This window comes from Nothobranchius furzeri, chromosome 8 (assembly GCF_043380555.1).
Source record: "Nothobranchius furzeri strain GRZ-AD chromosome 8, NfurGRZ-RIMD1, whole genome shotgun sequence".
Taxonomy (NCBI): Eukaryota; Metazoa; Chordata; class Actinopteri; order Cyprinodontiformes; family Nothobranchiidae; genus Nothobranchius; species Nothobranchius furzeri.
The window spans coordinates 59,426,256-59,444,287 of NC_091748.1; the positions used below are offsets into that span (position 1 = coordinate 59,426,256).

An 18,032-nucleotide genomic window follows, 5' to 3' on the forward strand; every position below is an offset into this window, starting at 1 on the left:
CAACAGGAAAAGGAGCAAGCACAACTTCCATTTTTCACAATACATCGATAAACAAAAGGCGTTTTTTGTTTCATATGCACAGATTTAACAACTTTTAACAACTATCAGTGGCGGCTGAAGTTTAAATGCACAAAAGTAAGCCATAAATACAGTTTCTACTATCAAAGTAGTCACACTTTGTTGATCCAAACACTTCTGATCTCTCAACACAAATGACAGGCAGATTAAACAGTTCATGCCGATGCTTCTCCCACACAACGGGTGTTTGGATCTAACTTCCGCGTTTATTGCTCAGACCGTATCGCAAGATCTTGAAAATCCCGCGCACGCTTATTTGCCCACCTCAGGTCTCCGGAGCGGAGCCGTTGTAGAGCGGGTACCAGTAAAAATTGAGTTCGGAAGCGAGCGGCTGCGGAGGGCGGGGGCGGACCGGACCGGAGAGGAGCGGAGGTAGTGGAATTTGGGGGTTACTCCTCCATCACTCAACAGCAACACCCCCCCCCACCGCTTGCATTCATTTTTTCGTTCTTCCGGGGACCCATGAGCCGACAGGAAAGGGAGGAGACTTAGGCTCCCTATGGTTTTCTGTCTTCATAGCTATTTTTCCACTAGGAGTTTCAGGGAGGGAGCAAACTGTCCAGAAGATACAATGTCTCTGTCTTTCAGCTGTTGTAACCATGTAAAATCTGCCCTTTCTCTGCTAAGATATAGCACATTGTAATTGTTCCGGTAGTGAATGATGTTACTGACGCCGAAAGGTGTCTGCAGACGTTAACATTAAAAGTTTTTTTCTGTCAAAGTATGCTGTAATTTAATCCGTTCAGCATGGATGTGTCATGTAAAATGCAGCCTTCAATGACCAGAAGAGCAGTGTTTTGTGTTTCTATGTGAGACCACAAAGCGCCGTAAATTACGATGCTGTGGGGTGATTTCTGCCACATGCCACACATCTTGCTGTTAGAATTTTAGAAACACTGATTTATTTTCCTTCTATTCAACTTCACCAGAAATTCCCAATTTTACCAATGCTGGTTGTTTTGGCCAAGTCGGCTGATGTCAAACCAATCAGCATGAGTTAACCACAAGTCCCATCCAGCAACTTTACCGGGCCTTTCTGAGTACATACCCCAGATCAGATACTCCACTGGTTAATGGCCTGGACAACGGTTCTTTCGGGCCAGCCCGGTGAAATTGAGGCATGCTGCAAGCGTCCGGTAAGATTACGCCGAAGTCCCGATAGTGGAAATGGGCCTAATGGGAGCAAAATTAGAAATAGTTATTTCTTTTTGATAATTATCGTTTCAGTGTTTCACAGTATGTGGTAAATATATATCTGAGGATGTTTTGGTCATTTTGGGTGTACAAATTATCATGTTTTTGATAAGTTGTTTCTCAGCTGAGCTTGCTGGTTAATGCTACAGCTGGTGTTGTCTGATGTTCATTGAACTATTTTCTAAGGTAGTTAATTATTTTAAAATAGTTTCTTGGAGTTTTAAAAATATATAGATTAATGCAACAGTTTTTCTAAATGCAATAAGGAAGTTGACCAAACAATTAAATAAAAGATTTTTTAAAATTTGTACTGGATTATTAACTAAATTTTATGTTAGAACTTTTTCTGGGGTTGTATGTGAATCATTCGCTTACCATATGTAGATTTCTGACACAATCTTCCCCTCCCAAAAATCTCAAGGACAGCCTAATTAACACAATAGCTGTAAAGATAATCTGTATTTCTGCTGTGAGTGCTCTTATCTGCTCGAAAGCATGTCAAAAATGTTTGGACCATAAATCCGAACTCTCAAATGTTTTTGATTGTCTTGGTCCGATTTTTGAGGACAAATAAAGGGTGCTGCCAATTGAAAATTACATGTAGCCAATCAGAAAACAAGGTGATAGAAGAGTGCTGCGTTGTACACTCCTCCTCTACTATGTTTTTGTACTCTGTCACCTTGGATCTCACAATACCTCCTGCCTGACCAGGGAATATTAAAACTGCTAAACAAGCTAGGTTTTAAAAACAAACACAGTCACAGGAATATTACCCCTCCTGCCAACTATCACCCCTTATCCACTTTTGCTGGATACCGGAACCTGCATTGCCCTAGTTGACCAGAACGCTTAACACCAATTGCCATAGATCCAAACATCTTTTTTCCCCTGTAACTTCAAATGGTGTATTTCCTTTGGGGCTGTGGTAGTTTGTTTATCCTATTGTTAAAGTGGTAGCAGTTGGCTTTTATTCCTTTTCTGATATTATATATTAGAGAGTTCTGTTGCAAAATGCACATGTGTGTAATGGATATAGGACCCTGGTACATGTGGAAGTGAAGCAGTTCAGTGAGACAGATAACCAGATGGTCCAATATTGGTTTTGGACCAAGCAGTGTAATTGGCTGAGGTTTTTAAACAAATATGAGAGAATCATTTTTTTCTGTCTTTTTTATTTATTTTTTGTTAAATCTCCACAACATATTCATAGCTGTATTATGTTGGAACATTAAGAAACATGAAAAAAATGTTTTAAGCTAGCTTGCTTTGCATATTAGCATTTGTAGCTCTAATGCGTGTAATCGGTTTGTGTGTAGTTTTTTTCTGTGTTGCTGTACACTAAGACCAAAACTGTTACATCCAATAATTTTATTGTTACGTTTGTGAACTCATGTTTTGAAAGACATCAGACAATTTAAAAATACTTCTATTTGAACTGGGCTTAAGGTAATGCTAAATCTAATAAAGTGCATGTATTAAGGATAGTCTACTCCTGCATTAGTACAAATAATTAAATTGTTTATTACTTCTTTAAAGTTTGAAATTGCATACTTTATTTAGGCTTACAGGTCCTTCTCTGAAAGTTAGCATATTGTGATAAAGTTCATTATTTTCTGTAATGTATTGATAAACATTAGACTTTCATGTATATTAGATTCATTCAGTGGCGGCTCCAGAAATTTTTTTCTGCAGGTGCTATGAAGGAGCTAGTCTTTTTACTGAGGGTGCTATGAAGGAAGTGGTTATGCGTACCTATTGTTCTCTAAAACACCTTCAACACTAGCAGATATACATGCGTGCACAAAACCTCAACAACACCTGAAGCAATCATTAATATACATCATAAACATATGAACAATCGCTGACTTTTCCATGAAATCATAAACACATACAGCCACACAGAAAACCATATATAGTGTTGCAAGGTTAGCTAACGTTAGTGTTAGCATTTCCAGCGGCAAAACCCTCGACTGCTGCGGCGGTTGAGGGTTGACTCTCTTCATCCAGATCCGTAGGTTTTTGTGGGTCTGAGATCACTTCCAAAGATTCATTTGTTTCTGACCGAACCTGTGGAAATTTGGACAACAAAAACTGATCCATTTTACCACTAGCTCTACCTTTCACTCGTTCACAGGTGGAAAATGAGGTCAAAGGTTAACATTAATTTCCTGTTTTGGTTTAAGTTTTAACTATCTATATGATAATTTACTGATTATTTTTGTTTTGTATGTTAAATATTATCACATCCACACATTAAATTAAAATTAAATTGTAAAAAAAATCTAATATTTACTTGGGAGTGCTATGGGGGTGCAATGACTAATCCAGGGGTAGCTATAGCGCCCCCTGGTGCCGCCACTGGATTCATTACACACAACTGAAGTAGTTCAAGCCTTTTATCATTTCTAATATTGATGATTTTGGCATACAGCTCATGAAAACCCAAAATTCCTATCTCAAAAAATGTGCATATCATGAAAAGGTTCTCTAAACGAGCTATTAACGTAATCATCTGAATCAACTAATTAACTCTAAACACCTGCAAAAGATTCCTGAGGCTTTTATAAACTTCCAGCTTGGTTCATTATTCAAAAGCGCAATCATGGGTAAGACTGCCGACCTGACTGCTGTTCAGAAGGCCATCATTGACACCCTCAAGTAAGTGGGTAAGACACAGAAAGAAATTTCTGAACGAATAGGCTGTTCCCAGAGTTCTGTATCAAGGCACCTCAGTGACCGGACCCTGAGGAAGATTGTGAAGAAGGACCAATACCAGACCTTGGGGGACCTGCGGAAGCAGTGGACTGAGTCTGGAATAGAAACATCCGGAGCCACCGTGTACAGGCGTGTGCAGGAAAGTGGCTACAGGTGCCGCATTCCTCAGGTCAAGCCATTTTTGAACCAGAAACAGCGGCAGAAGCGCCTGACCTGGGCTACAGAGAAGCAGCACTGGACTGTTGCTCAGTAGTCCAAAGTACTTTTTTCGGATGAAAGCAAATTTTGCATGTCATTCGGAAATCAAGGTGCCAGAGTCTGGAGGAAGACTGGGCAGAGGGAAATGCCAAAATGCCTGAAGTCCAGTGTCAAGTACCCACAGTCAGTGATGGTCTGGGGTGCCATGTCAGCTGCTGGTGTTGGTCCACTGTGTTTTATCAAGGGCAGGGTCAATGCAGCTAGCTATCAGGAGATTTTGGAGCACTTCATGCTTCCATCTGCTGAAAAGCTTTATGGAGATGAAGATTTCCTTTTTCAGCACGATCTGGCACCTGCTCACAGTGCCAAAACCACTGGTAAATGGTTTACTGACCATGTATGACTGTGCTCAATTGGCCTGCCAACTCTCCTGACCTGAACCCCATAGAGAATATGTGGGATATTGTGAAGAGAAAGTTGAGAGACGCAAAACCCAACACTCTGGATGAGCTTAAGGCCACTATCGAAGCATCCTGGGCCTCCATAACACCTCAGCAGTGCCACAGGCTGATTGCCTCCATGCCACGCCGCATTGAAGCAGTCATTTCTACAAAAGGATTCCCGACCAAGTATTGAGTGCATAACTGAACATAATTATTTGAAAGTTGACTTTTTTTCTATTAAAAACACTTTTCTTTTATTGGTCGGATGGAATATTCTAATTTTTTGAGATAGGAATGTTGGGTTTTCATGACCTGTATGCCAAAATCATCAATATTAGAAACAATAAAAGGCTTAAACTACTTCAGTTGTGTGTAATGAATCTAATCTATATGAAAGTCTAATGTTTATCAGTACATTACAGAAAATAACGAGCTTTTATCACATGATTTTTTTTTTGAGAAGGACCTGTGTAGTCTTATAGTTTCATTAAAAACGTTGTTAATTTTTATGTGAATTATTTTTTTACAATATTTGATTATTTATTTGTCACTTAAATTTTTATTAAGAGATTTGTAATGTTTTGGGGGGTTTCTTTACCTTTTTTTCATATGTGAAATGATTAATTGTCTTTCCTTTCAGTTCTTTCTGTAGCTGACATTTTTAATGCCAACTTCTCAAATGCCAATCACAACAGAACTGCTTGTCACACAGTAATTTGAATTTCATTTTAATTAAAAAACTAAAAGAAACAATAATTGTTCAGTTAGATGATTTTCAAATGCAGTTTATTTATAGTTACAGATAAAATGCATTATATTAGTGGTTGACAAGTGATGGTTGTCTTATGAACACTTGGCAGTACAGCTGCAGGAAAGGTGAGCCTGTGTGGTTTCCCTGATGTCCACACTTCTGTCGAAGAGGTTGGTATCAGAATCTGTAAAAATGAGAACAAATTGGTTAGAAACTGTATTTTAACATTGGTTTTATTTTCAATCTCCTTGTTTTTAATTCTGACTCACCAATAGACTGACAGCTGAAGCCAACATTGACAGAGGTGGTCTTAGTTGGGATGCAGCCAGGCAGACAGCGTGGCACAGGCTCAACAGAGTTGCATTTAGTGTTGTCACCGTGGATGGTCACCTGTTTCTCCATCTGCACTGAGTCAAGCTTCAGACGACACTCTGTGAGAGAAAAGGGTTGATAAAAGAGTTTAATACAGATTCTTTGCAAATGCAACTTTGGGATAGGATTCAGACTTCTTAAATTTGTGTCTAACCAGAGTTATCCCTGCAGCTCTCGGAGGGCAGGATCCAGGAATGAGCGAAGCTCACTGAGTTCTTGGCCAGACGCCCGTTGGGTGTACGATACTCCTGTCTGATTTCCCCATCAGCCTTTCCACAGAGTCCACAGGTCTTGCCTTTCATCCAGTCCACAACTTTGATCTTCAAAGCAAAATTAGATGAAACATTAGTAGCTAGAATTAATCTGACATGTTTGAAATGTCCTTGTCTCAGTTCTAATCTTTTGAATATATAGATGCTCCTTTTTACCTTCCATGAATCATTGTCGCAGTAAACTTCTTGGAGACCATGGCTTGGTGCATACACAACAACACCATCTTCGTGGCGTCTGATCTCAATGGAAGCTATAAAACAAATGGTATGGTTCATTTTTGGAAAAGGTTATTCAATACACATTGCTATTACTGTGGCTTCAAAGTGGGAAAATACAAATGATTTTGTTGAAGTTAATGATAATCATGCCATATAAACTTGTTAAAGAAACCTGTTGGGTGACGGTATGGCAGACTGGTGAAGGGAATTTCCATTCCATTGACATGAACAGTCACATTGTGTTTCTCTTGCAGCAGGTCAATGTCTCTACAAGCATTACGGAGAAAACATTGTTAGGATTGGTTGGCTTATAAAGGATAATCAAAGATTTGTTCTTGCTTGTGTTGTAAACTTACATGTCAGCAATTTTGACATTGATGTGATGTTGTTCCTTGGAGTCTTTCCTCAGGAGAACCATGAATTTCAGTTCTTCTGTGCAGTCCTGGGCCAGAACCTGGTAGCAAGATGAGGGCATCTCATGTGTGTAGGTCTTGTTGTTGAAGGTGGTCAGTTTGTCGTCGAGGTAGCTACATTCAACTGGAAGAAAAAACCAAAGAAGTGCTTTGCAATTTTCTGGGCTACATTCAATTTGGCACATTATAATTCTAGACATACCTGCAGCTGCCTTGGTGATCAAGAAGTGAACTTTCTCAAAGACTTCATCAAAGGGGATGTAATGTTTGAGCTCGTTGATTGGCATGGAGACAGGCAGATGCAGACTCTTCTTGTAGGTAGTATTCTGTGATCATAATAAATCTCAGTTATCACAAAAGCCTTAATGTAACATTGTTTTGGCAGAACTACATGAAGTTTCATACCATTGGTGTTTTTACAATGAAGTCAACTATCTCATCAGACTCTGCAGCCACAGTGATGTAGATCTGCCTGGTGCTGTTTTTGCTCTTTGTGTGAACCAAGTCATCCAGGATTTCAGAATCAATGTATTCGTCTACCCTGTTGAAAGACAGTTTGAAATGTCATGTTGTCTTTAACATAATACCCATATTGATGGTCATACAGAAGAATGCATAGCTTTTCTTACATTTTTCCATAACGTCTAAGAGCAGATGGAAGTCTCTCCCAAGAAAGTCTGAGGCGAGCTGCAGGGCTTGAACCAACAAGACCCGTCTCTCCTGTAACCAAGGTGCTGTATCGCTTGCATTCTTCTCCCCAGGCTACTTTAGCCTATTAAGACAAAGAATTACTTGCTTTATGGTAAAAGCAAACTTTTAAGTTTTAGTGAAATGAGACGACAGTGCCTTACAGTAACTTTGTGCTGGCTCAACAGAACTCCATCAGCACAGAGTCTCCACTTGTCCTCAGGAGCAAGGGCAGCAACAATAAGTTGAACCCTGGCAGTTGGTTTGTCCAAGTAGGCAGCAATTTGATAACCCACCATCTTCTTGTTTTTTTTGACAGCACGGAGGATGACGACCAAGACAATATCTTCTTCATCAAGGCCCTTGTTCTGCAGAAACAGGTATGCCTCATTACTTCTGGTTGACACTTAAAACTATCCAAGAAAAGGTCTGAATACTTTGATGAGTTATGTCCGATGACCAAACTTTACCTTTCTGTAGATTTCCTCAAAGCTAGCAGCACTGCTTCTGCTTTCAGATGCTTCTGTGGCAGTGACAATCTGAAACAAATTATTGAGATTATAAAGCAGCAGGTCAAAACTAATGTTATTTCTTTTTCCAAAGATTGTTGATTGATCATGAAACTTACAAGCCTCTTGTGGTTCTTCTGGAATTTTTCAATCACTTGCTGTTCAAGAAGAAGCATAATTATCAGGGTTAGGATTCATTTCTCAAACAAAATTTGATGATGTCCAAATAAACATTCAAGATCAAAACCGGCTTTTACCTTGGAGTCAAGAGCGCTGGAGCTAGAGGAACTTGAACTGTCACTAAAGAGAGATGCAAGGCTTGATGCAGAGCTGGTCCTGGCTGAATCACTGACAGATCTGCTGCTGCTACTGCTGCTACTGCTGCTGCTGCTGCGACGGCGGCTGCTGCTGCTGCTACTACTGCTGCTGCTGCTGCTGCTGCTGTTGCTTGGCAAAACAGCTGCATTGATGTTCTTTCTGATTGAACGAGATGAAGAGCTGGAAGAGACAGAAGATGTCCTGGAGGAACGGCTTGAAGAAGAGCTTCTGGAGCTGGCAGAGGATGATGATGATGATGATGATGATGATGATGATGATGATGATGAGCTGTTGCGTCTGGAGGACAGGATCTTGTTGAGCTTCATCAGGACTGGTCCTGCATCTTCAACATTTTCTTCTTCATCTAAATTGATGCGCTTAATGAGCTTCTCAGCAGCCTTTGCCCCAACTTTAACCTCCATCTCCAGCCTCTCAACTTCTTCACCTTCAACTGAAACAATTGACACATAGTATCAGTATTGCTTTACCGGTGTACAAAATGCTCAGAAGAGAAGTTTTCTAAGTGCTTACTTGGTTTAACAGAAAATGAGATATTGCGTTGCAGAACCAGATTGTACAGGGTTGTGTTTTTCATGAAATCAACACTTTCAGTTTCAACCTTGAAGCAGGCCCTCAGTCCAACACCGTGGTTCTTAATACAGTATCTCTTTGCAAATGGACGAACTTTGTAGTTGACAATGGGGTTGGCTTCAGATTCCAGGGGAAGGATCTCTGAGGACTTTGACTGTACAGAGAAACACATTTTAATCATATTCTCAATTATAGAGACTTGTGTTTGTTTTAAAGGTGTTTTGAAATTTACCACGTCAATGTCATCTGAGGATGCAATCCAAGATGAAACAGTCCTTTTTGAGATGGATTTCAAGGCTTCGGTTGGGAGAATTGGAGTGATTCTCTCAACATTAGGCTCCTCGATATTTCTCACAACAGCAAAGGTCTCAACACTGTTCAAAAGACAAGAGAACAGTTAGGGAGAATAGTCCCATTTGAACAATGCAGATAGAAGTCATGATTAAGCATTTCAAAGTTACAGTCTGATGCAAAAGGTGAGGCTTACTTCACAGATGTAAAGTTTTCAGGCACAGACACAGGAAGAGCTTCAATCTTGAAGTCGCCATCCTTGATGTTGAGTCTTGCAGCAATCTTGGCTGGCATAACAGAGTAGACTTTAGCTCTTGTTACCAGAGCGGCCTGGAGAATGGCAGTGTTGACCCCCATCACAGCATATGTGTTCACAGCAACACTAAAGAGAAAAGAAAGTGTTCAGTTTAACAACCTGGACTTCTTAATCCTCATTCAGCAAGTGTTGGAAATTAAACTTACCTTGGCCTGATCTCAGACTCCAACTCAATATCTGTCTCCAGAAGTTTGCTGAGTTCGAAGTCCTCTGGCAGATGTGGTGATGTGGTGGGCTTGACTATGGAAACAGAATTATTTTGAGGCTACTTTTTAAATAAAATTTCACACCAGACAACGTTGAGGATTGTATACATTTTGTATGATGTAGTCTATCTGAAAAAGTCCACACAGTTTTATGCCAAACAGATTATTTACTGATTAGTTACTCACTCTTAATAGCAGCTGCGGCCACAGCAGCGGTGTACAGACTGAGCTCCATTGGCAAACCGGCAGCAGTGGGGAGGATGCGGCGCACCTCAGCAGCCAGCATAGGTTTAGCATAGTGGAAGTCGATATCAGAGTGGAGCAGAGTCTTGAGAACTTTCTTTCCATATTCCTTAATAGGGATTTCCCTGGCATTCTGCAGGGGGGTAAAATTCATCATGAGTGTTGTGTGATCAACTTTGCCTTGAAGTTGATATGGTGATGTCCATCTCATACCTCAGCAACCCAGTCAATCATGACTTTGTCAACATTGGCGAAGGCAATCTCTTGTCCAAAGAACTTGATGTAGACTGAAGCCAGAGGTTCAGTGTTTGGCTGGGACCTCCAGTTAGACAGCTGTGAACAAAGAAACAGAAACCTGTTCCAAGATGTGTGACTGTGTAATGATTTATCCTTTTGTAAGTGACTCGTGGTTTAGCTTACAGCCTTGATGACGCGCTTCATTTTGGTGATCCTGTCAGCATCGTCGGACAGTGCAGGGTTTTTGAGAAGAACCTCTTGAAGTCCCTCAGTTTTCACTCCAATCTAACCAAGTAAAAGTGACTGATGTTAAAACAGGAACCTAAAATGTAGTTACAAAGCAGCTTGTTAGCTGTCAAATTTCCTGTACCTCCAGGACATCAGCAGCAGCTCCAGCAAGGAAGGCGCTGATCTTGGCAACAACGGTTCTTGGGAGAATAGTGGCGGCATCATTGATGTAGAAAGCAGTGGAAGCAGCACCGAGCATCAAGGTGTCTGATGAAAAGTTGAGTGAGTGAGGCCGTGCTTACTCTAAAAAATCTGCTGAAATATGTGTCATTTTAGAAATGGCTTACTGTTGTAGTAGTCAGCATGGATGGCTTTACTGAAACGGAAACTCAGTCTATCCAGCTTGGAACCCAGGATTTTCATAGCAACACTGCAAGCTTCAGACCTGTGATGGAAGCACAAAGATATTAACATCAGTGAATAAGGATGTTCATCTTTGTTCTCTGACAATGACACCCAGATAGCTCACTTACACTGATGAGTGGATGGTGCTTGGGCTTCTGCTCAGGGACTTCATGTGAGAGTAGGTGAAGCTGGCAACCTGCAAGTTCTCCTCAGTTTTTACAGCGTTGGCAATAGTGGTCACCAATCCCATAGAAGGCCTTGTCTCAAAAATGACAATGCATGAAAGCATACGAAGCTCTGGGTGGAGAGCCTTGTCCATGTAGAGCTGAAGGGCCAGTTCCTGAACCTATTTCATAAAAGAAAAGCATGCTTTGTAAGCAGACTGGATGAAATGGCATGACCCATTGACATTTTTAAGACTGAGGTCTCACCTGTCTGTGCTCCTTCTTTGCAATGTTCCTCAGAGCCATGATGGCCTCAGCGTGGACTCTCATTGGCAGAGATGCAGCAGCAGTGCCATGAATGGGCATGAGCTTTGTGATTGACTTGAGACTAGCAGGATGTCCAGCATTTCCCAAAACCTTAATGTACAGGATGATCTTCTCTATCTCACTCTTAGCAACAGCTTCAGCAAGACGGTCCTGGATGGGCTGTGGAGGGAGATGGAATGTCAAAACCTCCATTTCTTTTAAAACATTTTCCTCAAATTATGAAACAAGAAAGATATCTCACCTTTATGAGTTCAGCAGGACAGTCAGACTCAACACACTCTTTAGAAACCATGGTACCGTAGCCAAGGAAGATGATCTCACGCAGAACTGGGTTTTCCACGACTTTGTGGTTGGTAATCAGTGACTAAAGAAATGCATAAAGAAGAAATGTTTCATGCATTGGTTCATCCTCTTAACAATGTCACATATTTGTTGTTTACCAACCTCAAAAATCTTGATAGTCTCAGTGTCTGCTGTGACCATGTGCACGGCTGTGGCGAAAGCCTGAACTGCCTCAATAACACTAATCTCTTCAGCCAAGAATATCTCCTTGATGAGTTCCAGGGCATCAGGGGTTCCAACGGCAGGGATGGCCTCCAAGAACCAGCGTCTAAATGAACAAAAAAAACATTACGTTTCTATAAAAATACCCATTATTTTCATTGCCTGCTATTTGTTATGTGACAGAAGTCCACCTTTGAGTGGGCATCTTTTTGATCTGATTCCAGTTCATCTCCAGGTCTTCACGGCGAACTTTACGCAGGATTTGGATCAGTTCCAAAAACTTCAGAGGGGCATCCTCATGAACAATCTCAGCATCATGGGATACCAGGTGATTCAAACTCTCCATAATCTAAGAACATAAAATTGACACAGTGTCATTGTTGTAAGTGAAGTTTTACGTATTTTCCTTTTTATGGTTTTGATCAGTCTGAATTTCTACCTGGGCCTTAGCATTGCTGATCTTGATAAGCTGAAGGGGTGTCTCGAGAAGTTCGTCAGAGAACTCATACATGAGAGATCCACGTTGATGATACTCAGCCTTTATGGTTGGAATAAGCTCTTTCTTGACCTCAAGGAACACTAAAGACTGCCTTTGGAGTAAAGTGGAAATGGTAAAGGCAAGTTACATCTGTATTCATCCCGGATAATACAACTTCATTCTCAGGTTCTCAGGAAGATTTAACTTACTTTGTTTTCATCTCAGCATCTCCATTTCCCTCAGAGAAAGGTGAAAACTGGATCAGCTCATTGGTTTCTGCCTTCAGGATCATCAGGCCACTGGGAACTGGTTTCAGGACGTAACTGTATGTTGTGGTGCCTTTCAGGTTCCTGGATTCCTGTTCATACAATCACATGTTCAGGCACGGTTCTGATTTCACACATGTTTACTTTGCATTTAATAAGCTTGAACTTACCCTCTGGCATGTTTCACATTTCTCAGTGTATGCCAACCCAATATCCTTCATGATCCTTTCATGGCAGTGGTTCATGTCCCTGGTCTTGGTCAGAAGGATGTTTTCAAGCCGCTCATCTTCGTTGATGGAATACAGAGTCTTGCACACACCCTGAGTACTGGCCTGTAAAGCACAGCAGGTATTTAGTATCACTATTTAATTTCTTGTTTTAGATATACATAACAAATGGACCACCAACACTTGACCAACCTCCTGCAGATCGTAGACTTTGTGGGTCTTCTTGATGTTCAGTTCCAGAATATTCAGCAGTCCTCTGTAAATGTTCAGCACCAAAGTCGAGATTTCCTCAGGAGCGAAGATTTTTCCAACAGCACCGTTGGTATACTCAAACTTGATGGGAATTGCAAACTGAGATGCCAGGGCTGCCTTCAGCTTGGTAGCTGGCTCTGCTGGGTCCTTTGGCCAATAGCCGCTGTACTCATAGAGCTCAGGTTCCACAAGCTGCAATGTTCACATTTACAATTAAAAATGTATATATTTTATTAAAGGGACTTTACGGAGTTTTGAATTTTTATGCTCGCGATTGCCCCCTCAGGCCAAAAGCGTAACGGCTGTACATGCACACTCCTTAACAAAAATAACAGCTGAGACAGAGCTCTGTGAAGCTGATGGGGGTCAGCTTCACACGTGGAGGCAAATAGGCCTCTGAGACAGTCCTTTGTGTGTGTGTGTATGTTTGTTTGTGTGTGTGTGTGCGTGTGTGTGTAGCCCGGAGGACAGGAGAATGCGCAGCTAATTAATGAAATAATTTGGTTCTGTATCTTTCTCTTCAGCACAGCTGACAAAGGTTTAAGATGGGTCAGTCCTCCTGCATGCTCAGATCATGCTTGAAAAATTGTTCCAAAATGAAAGTTGAACCCACATCTTTTTTATCTGTGAATTCAATGCAGTTCGGCGAGTCTCAAATAAAATTTTGGGCATCTTACTGGGAAAAAAAAATACCAGTAATGTAAAACAGAAACTCTAAATGAACTATGCTCACATCCAAAATTGAACCTGGGTCTTCTGCATGATAGTCTGTTGTCTTACTAGGCGTGCTACAGCACCAGTGACATCTTATGTATCTGTAACATTTATATCCTTGATGACAGTGAAACAATGATCAAAGAATGGTTCGGAGGGCTATGCCTGAGCGTGAACGCGCATGAAGCAGCCTGCTCGGCCCGAGCAGCTCTCTTTTTCTGTGATTTTACAGAAAAATAGGCAATCACAGTAAAAATGCCAGGGCTCACTCTACAGGATCAGGGCATTGCAGGAGAATGTATGAAGAAGAAATTTATTATTTCTATACATGTTTTGGCTGTCAAACTTCCATAATGCCCCTTTAACTAAAGTAAAGGGAAATGTTCTGTTTTTGGTTTTTAGCACTTACCTTCAGCACATATGTATTCTGGGCTTCATTACTGATGAGAACTTTGGTGCTGATTTTGATTCCAGCTCTCGCCAGATCTTCTTCAGGAAGTCCACCCAGGATGAAAGCTTCATACTTGTACACATATGTTTTACCGGCTTCAAACTCAGGGGCTGTAAACACAGATTTGCTTAGTTAAAAAATATAACTCTTATGAAGCATCCATAATTTTTTTCAACCTTATGCATTGAAATAATTAATTTTTTGCTAGCATTAGCTTCAACTGAAACTCCACAGTAACTGATTTTTCAGATTACAGTCAAATATTGAACTTACCAAAATCGGGACTCTGGGCGGCTAAAAAAGAAAGGAAAGAAAGTTATTAGTTTTCCTTGTAAGCAGAATTCCCTCTAAAAGATTTTTTAAATTTTCATAAATGCTACAAATAAAATCAGTAATAAAATAAGGACATGGCAATAAGAAACGGGGAAATCTTCAACTGCTGAAACAAGTAGTGGAGTGAATAACACCCAGAGACATTCAGATAATTTTGACGATCAATGAGTAAAAAAATTTTTTAAATAGCATTGTCATTTAGATCAAATGTAGCCACAAAAACAGATTCTTCCCCTCTGTGGTTGGACTCATGAATGACAATCGTAGATCTGTCCACTCCAGCAGCTTTGTTCCGGTCAGTGACCCTAGTGTTGCGTGCACCTGAACTGACCTGCTCTGGATAGTACCTACACTGACTCGTATAAAGTAGCTGCTTCTTTAATTATTGATTCCCTATATTATCATTAAATTGTGGTTATTTCTTGATTCAAATTTTGCTTATCATTTATTTTCCTTGCACCAAGTACCGCAGCAATTTCCTAATGTTGTGATTCTCACACATATGGCAAAAAAACCCTTCTGACTCTGATTCTGATCTTAATAAGTGTTATGTATTTCTATGAACTCTGATTGGAAGCCTGTTAGTCAAATAAAATAAGTATAAGTATCGTCTTTTTACTCTTTTGTCTTCAGTTCATGATATTTTTTTTTTTTTTTAAATTGTATGTGTTTGTGTGTTTGTGTATGTGTTTTAAGAAGTGTTTCACAGCTAGCAATATTGAAAATATCATTTCAAGTAGCTCTGAAGTCATTATTCAGATTCACTTGGATTTTAGTGTATAGAAAATACAAAAGCATGTTTTGGCCTTTAGGGCCTAAATGTATGTTTCCAAGTAATCACAAGCACATTTTTAACTAAACACATACTTATAAATCATTAGATGTTATCAGCTGCAACTGAGTGTAAACAAACAATAGACAGTGTATACCTAGAATTTTAATACATTTTTAAATTACCAAGTTTAAAAGGAAGAAGAAAAAAAACCACAAAGACAAACTTCAAAATAATTTTGAAAGTCATTCACTTTGCCAAATGGAGAATCCGACTTACCCACGAAGGCCAGGACCAAGGCAAGCACAACCGCTTTCATGGCTGATGGGCTTGTGACAGTCTGTGGTGACAGGCTGCCTTTCAAAGGGAAGCTCTGAGCTGCAGATGATGCAACAGATGCACATTGTGGACTCTAGCATGTTTGATTATTGCACTTGATTTGATAAGTTATTAATCATTTAGGTTGAAACACGCTTTGGGTTTGGTTTGGTCAGCAATCATCAAAGGTTTTCAAGTTAGGGTCACCTGACCTTGTCCCTTAGTGCAGGTCAAACTCTTGAGCATCATGTCCCAAAAGTGTTTACCCAGTTTCATGAACTGGTTACTCCTGCTTTAGTTCCAAAACACATTTCAGTGGCTGTTACTATTCATTTTTATGTAAATGTTACTTAAAGCTGCTTTCTGGAGTTTTCTTCTTTCAACAATTATGTATGATTTGTCAGAAATCCGTAAAAGTGATTATCTCATCATGTACTGTGATATAATATAAGCAATGCGTCCTTTTTTTTTTGTTGCTAAGCACGCCCCCTGCCCGGCAGAGCTCCGTGCAATAGGAAACTGAGCGCCGACCAGAACTAAACAATAGCATTAGACTGCCGCTTAGATGCTTCACATTTAAGAATTACCTCGGCTGATGCAGAGTTGATTAACTTTTCACGGACAAGAAAGTCTCTAAAATATAAATATGTGAAAACACAACATGACATGAGAATAATACTTGTAAAACAACGTGTTTTAGCTCTGTTTGTTGGCTACAGAAGCACATTTATAAACAGAAACGTGAAGTTGCCATCTTAAAAAACAAAGGAACAGCGTTTTTGTGCGATACGCTTGTCAGCCACTAGATGGTGCCATTAGATAAGAGAAATACTCCGGAAAGAAGCTTTAAAACAAAAAGAGAACTTAAAATGCATGCATTTGAGCTGATTCAGATTAATTAATTCGTTAGAGACATGTCATAGTAAAAAGCCTGCTCTCATGCTTGCCTAAAATTAATACATAATTTAGCACAATTCATAAACACCTTAAATTGTATTTATTAACAAACTGCAGAGAGCTGCTTAAAGGGATTATTCTCATCTTTAGAAGTGCCAGTTTGTGGAAACGTAGAAGTTTTATCTATTTGAAGTCCCTTCACGGTTTTAAACCTTTTTGAACATACCCAATTTGGGTATATGGGGTTTATTTCTGACCTGAATGACATGCTAACTGCTAATAAAATCTGGGCCAAGACTAAAGTGGTTTGCTCCAGTCCGCTAACATCTACAATCCTAAATATTCATTGTATTGCAATAAACTACTCAGAATTTTGATGTTATTTGTTAGTTCAAATAGAAGTAGCATCTAAGTGTTGAAAATTGCAGTGATTTTTGGAAACCACTGACAGGAATATCAGAAAGTGTGTTTGAACTTGGGTCTTCCACTATGTTTTTAATAATGCTAATTTAATGCCCTCCAAAGCAGAATATGGATTTTATTAATGATTTCTCTGAGTTTCAAGGTGAAGTAATGCCATTACGACCATATTCTGGTCGGATATTTTAACATGTCTGTTGGCTTGATAAGCCACTGGGGAAGGACTTTTTACAGTTTTTTTTCAATAGCTAACAAGCCCTTACACTTCAGATAGGTTTTTCAAACACTTTTCACAGCACACACCTACAAAACACACTTGCCTTTTTTTTCTCAAAAACACATTTTGTTAAATATAAATGAGCATTTCATTTCAAAATGCAATACATCTTTCTCTATACACACTAGCTGTTTTTACAAAGCAGTGCCGTCAATTAGCCGCAACGCCGTGGCAGCATCGGGGAGCCTAAGGTCGTTTATAATTTCTGAGACCATGGCGGTAATCTGGCGCAATTGTATCCTTTTTATAAAAGATTAGGCGATGACGGCATAAAGGGGGTATGGGGGCGGTTCCTGCACTGCCGCAGACTTCCATTTATCTTGGACATAACTTGCTTTTTATTGCGCTGCGATTGTTATGTTTATTAACAAGCCGCTCCTAAAGGAGTCTGTCCTCCACAGTCCCATCCAGTCTCTGGTGATCTGAGCTCCAGCTCTAATGTAGAGAAGCTCATGGAGCGCTGCAGTGCTTCAGTTTGCCATCTCAGCTGATTTTGTTCAAAAAGTAAAACTCATGGCCCTTGCTTACTCTAATTTTCAATACAGTTGCCCAGGGGCGGCGTTAGGCCCGGCTACTTGGGCTGAAGCCCCGAATCTTTAATGAAAAGCCCCGGATCTCAAACGTTGAAGTAACATGCAGTACCAAAGTCCAACAGAGAGAGAGCAGCTAGCAGTAGTTTGTATACAGCCTGCCTGAGCCTCCACCACTGAAGAAGAAGCCCTTCAGCAGCCGGCTTCCTCTGCAGTGCCTGTTTTTTTCTACACTCTCTGCCTGAAACGCATGTGTGAAGATGGACATAAGAACGTTTTTTAGACCAAAAGTACCGCGACAGAACCCCAGCTTTGATGATACTGGTGTTGACTCAGGTTTGTGAGTCTTATTTGAAAATATTTGTTGTGCTACTGGTTTGCCTAAAGTTAGCTTACGATCAGGTAAAGTTGATGGA

The 18,032-nt window shown here is 40.2% G+C and overlaps 1 protein-coding gene across 1 annotated transcript; it reads right to left on the reverse strand.

The window, feature by feature from the left end:
* Positions 1 to 5,397: 5,397 nt before the first annotated feature.
* On the reverse strand, positions 5,398 to 15,582 carry LOC107392618 (vitellogenin-1). Its single transcript, XM_054752319.2, has 34 exons — positions 15,454 to 15,582; positions 14,343 to 14,363; positions 14,028 to 14,179; positions 12,845 to 13,096; positions 12,596 to 12,757; positions 12,369 to 12,517; positions 12,121 to 12,271; positions 11,873 to 12,030; positions 11,622 to 11,787; positions 11,419 to 11,541; positions 11,118 to 11,336; positions 10,815 to 11,032; positions 10,629 to 10,726; positions 10,424 to 10,548; positions 10,237 to 10,338; positions 10,030 to 10,149; positions 9,760 to 9,949; positions 9,514 to 9,607; positions 9,248 to 9,433; positions 8,993 to 9,134; positions 8,701 to 8,914; positions 8,109 to 8,620; positions 7,971 to 8,009; positions 7,813 to 7,881; positions 7,507 to 7,710; positions 7,285 to 7,427; positions 7,061 to 7,196; positions 6,858 to 6,981; positions 6,599 to 6,779; positions 6,415 to 6,509; positions 6,180 to 6,274; positions 5,906 to 6,071; positions 5,649 to 5,810; positions 5,398 to 5,563 (listed from the first exon to the last, which is right to left on the reverse strand). Exons 1-34 carry the CDS (start codon positions 15,491 to 15,493, stop codon positions 5,472 to 5,474), a joined length of 5,100 nt encoding a protein of 1,699 aa, XP_054608294.2. The 5' UTR covers positions 15,494 to 15,582; the 3' UTR covers positions 5,398 to 5,471.
* Positions 15,583 to 18,032: the final 2,450 nt, after the last annotated feature.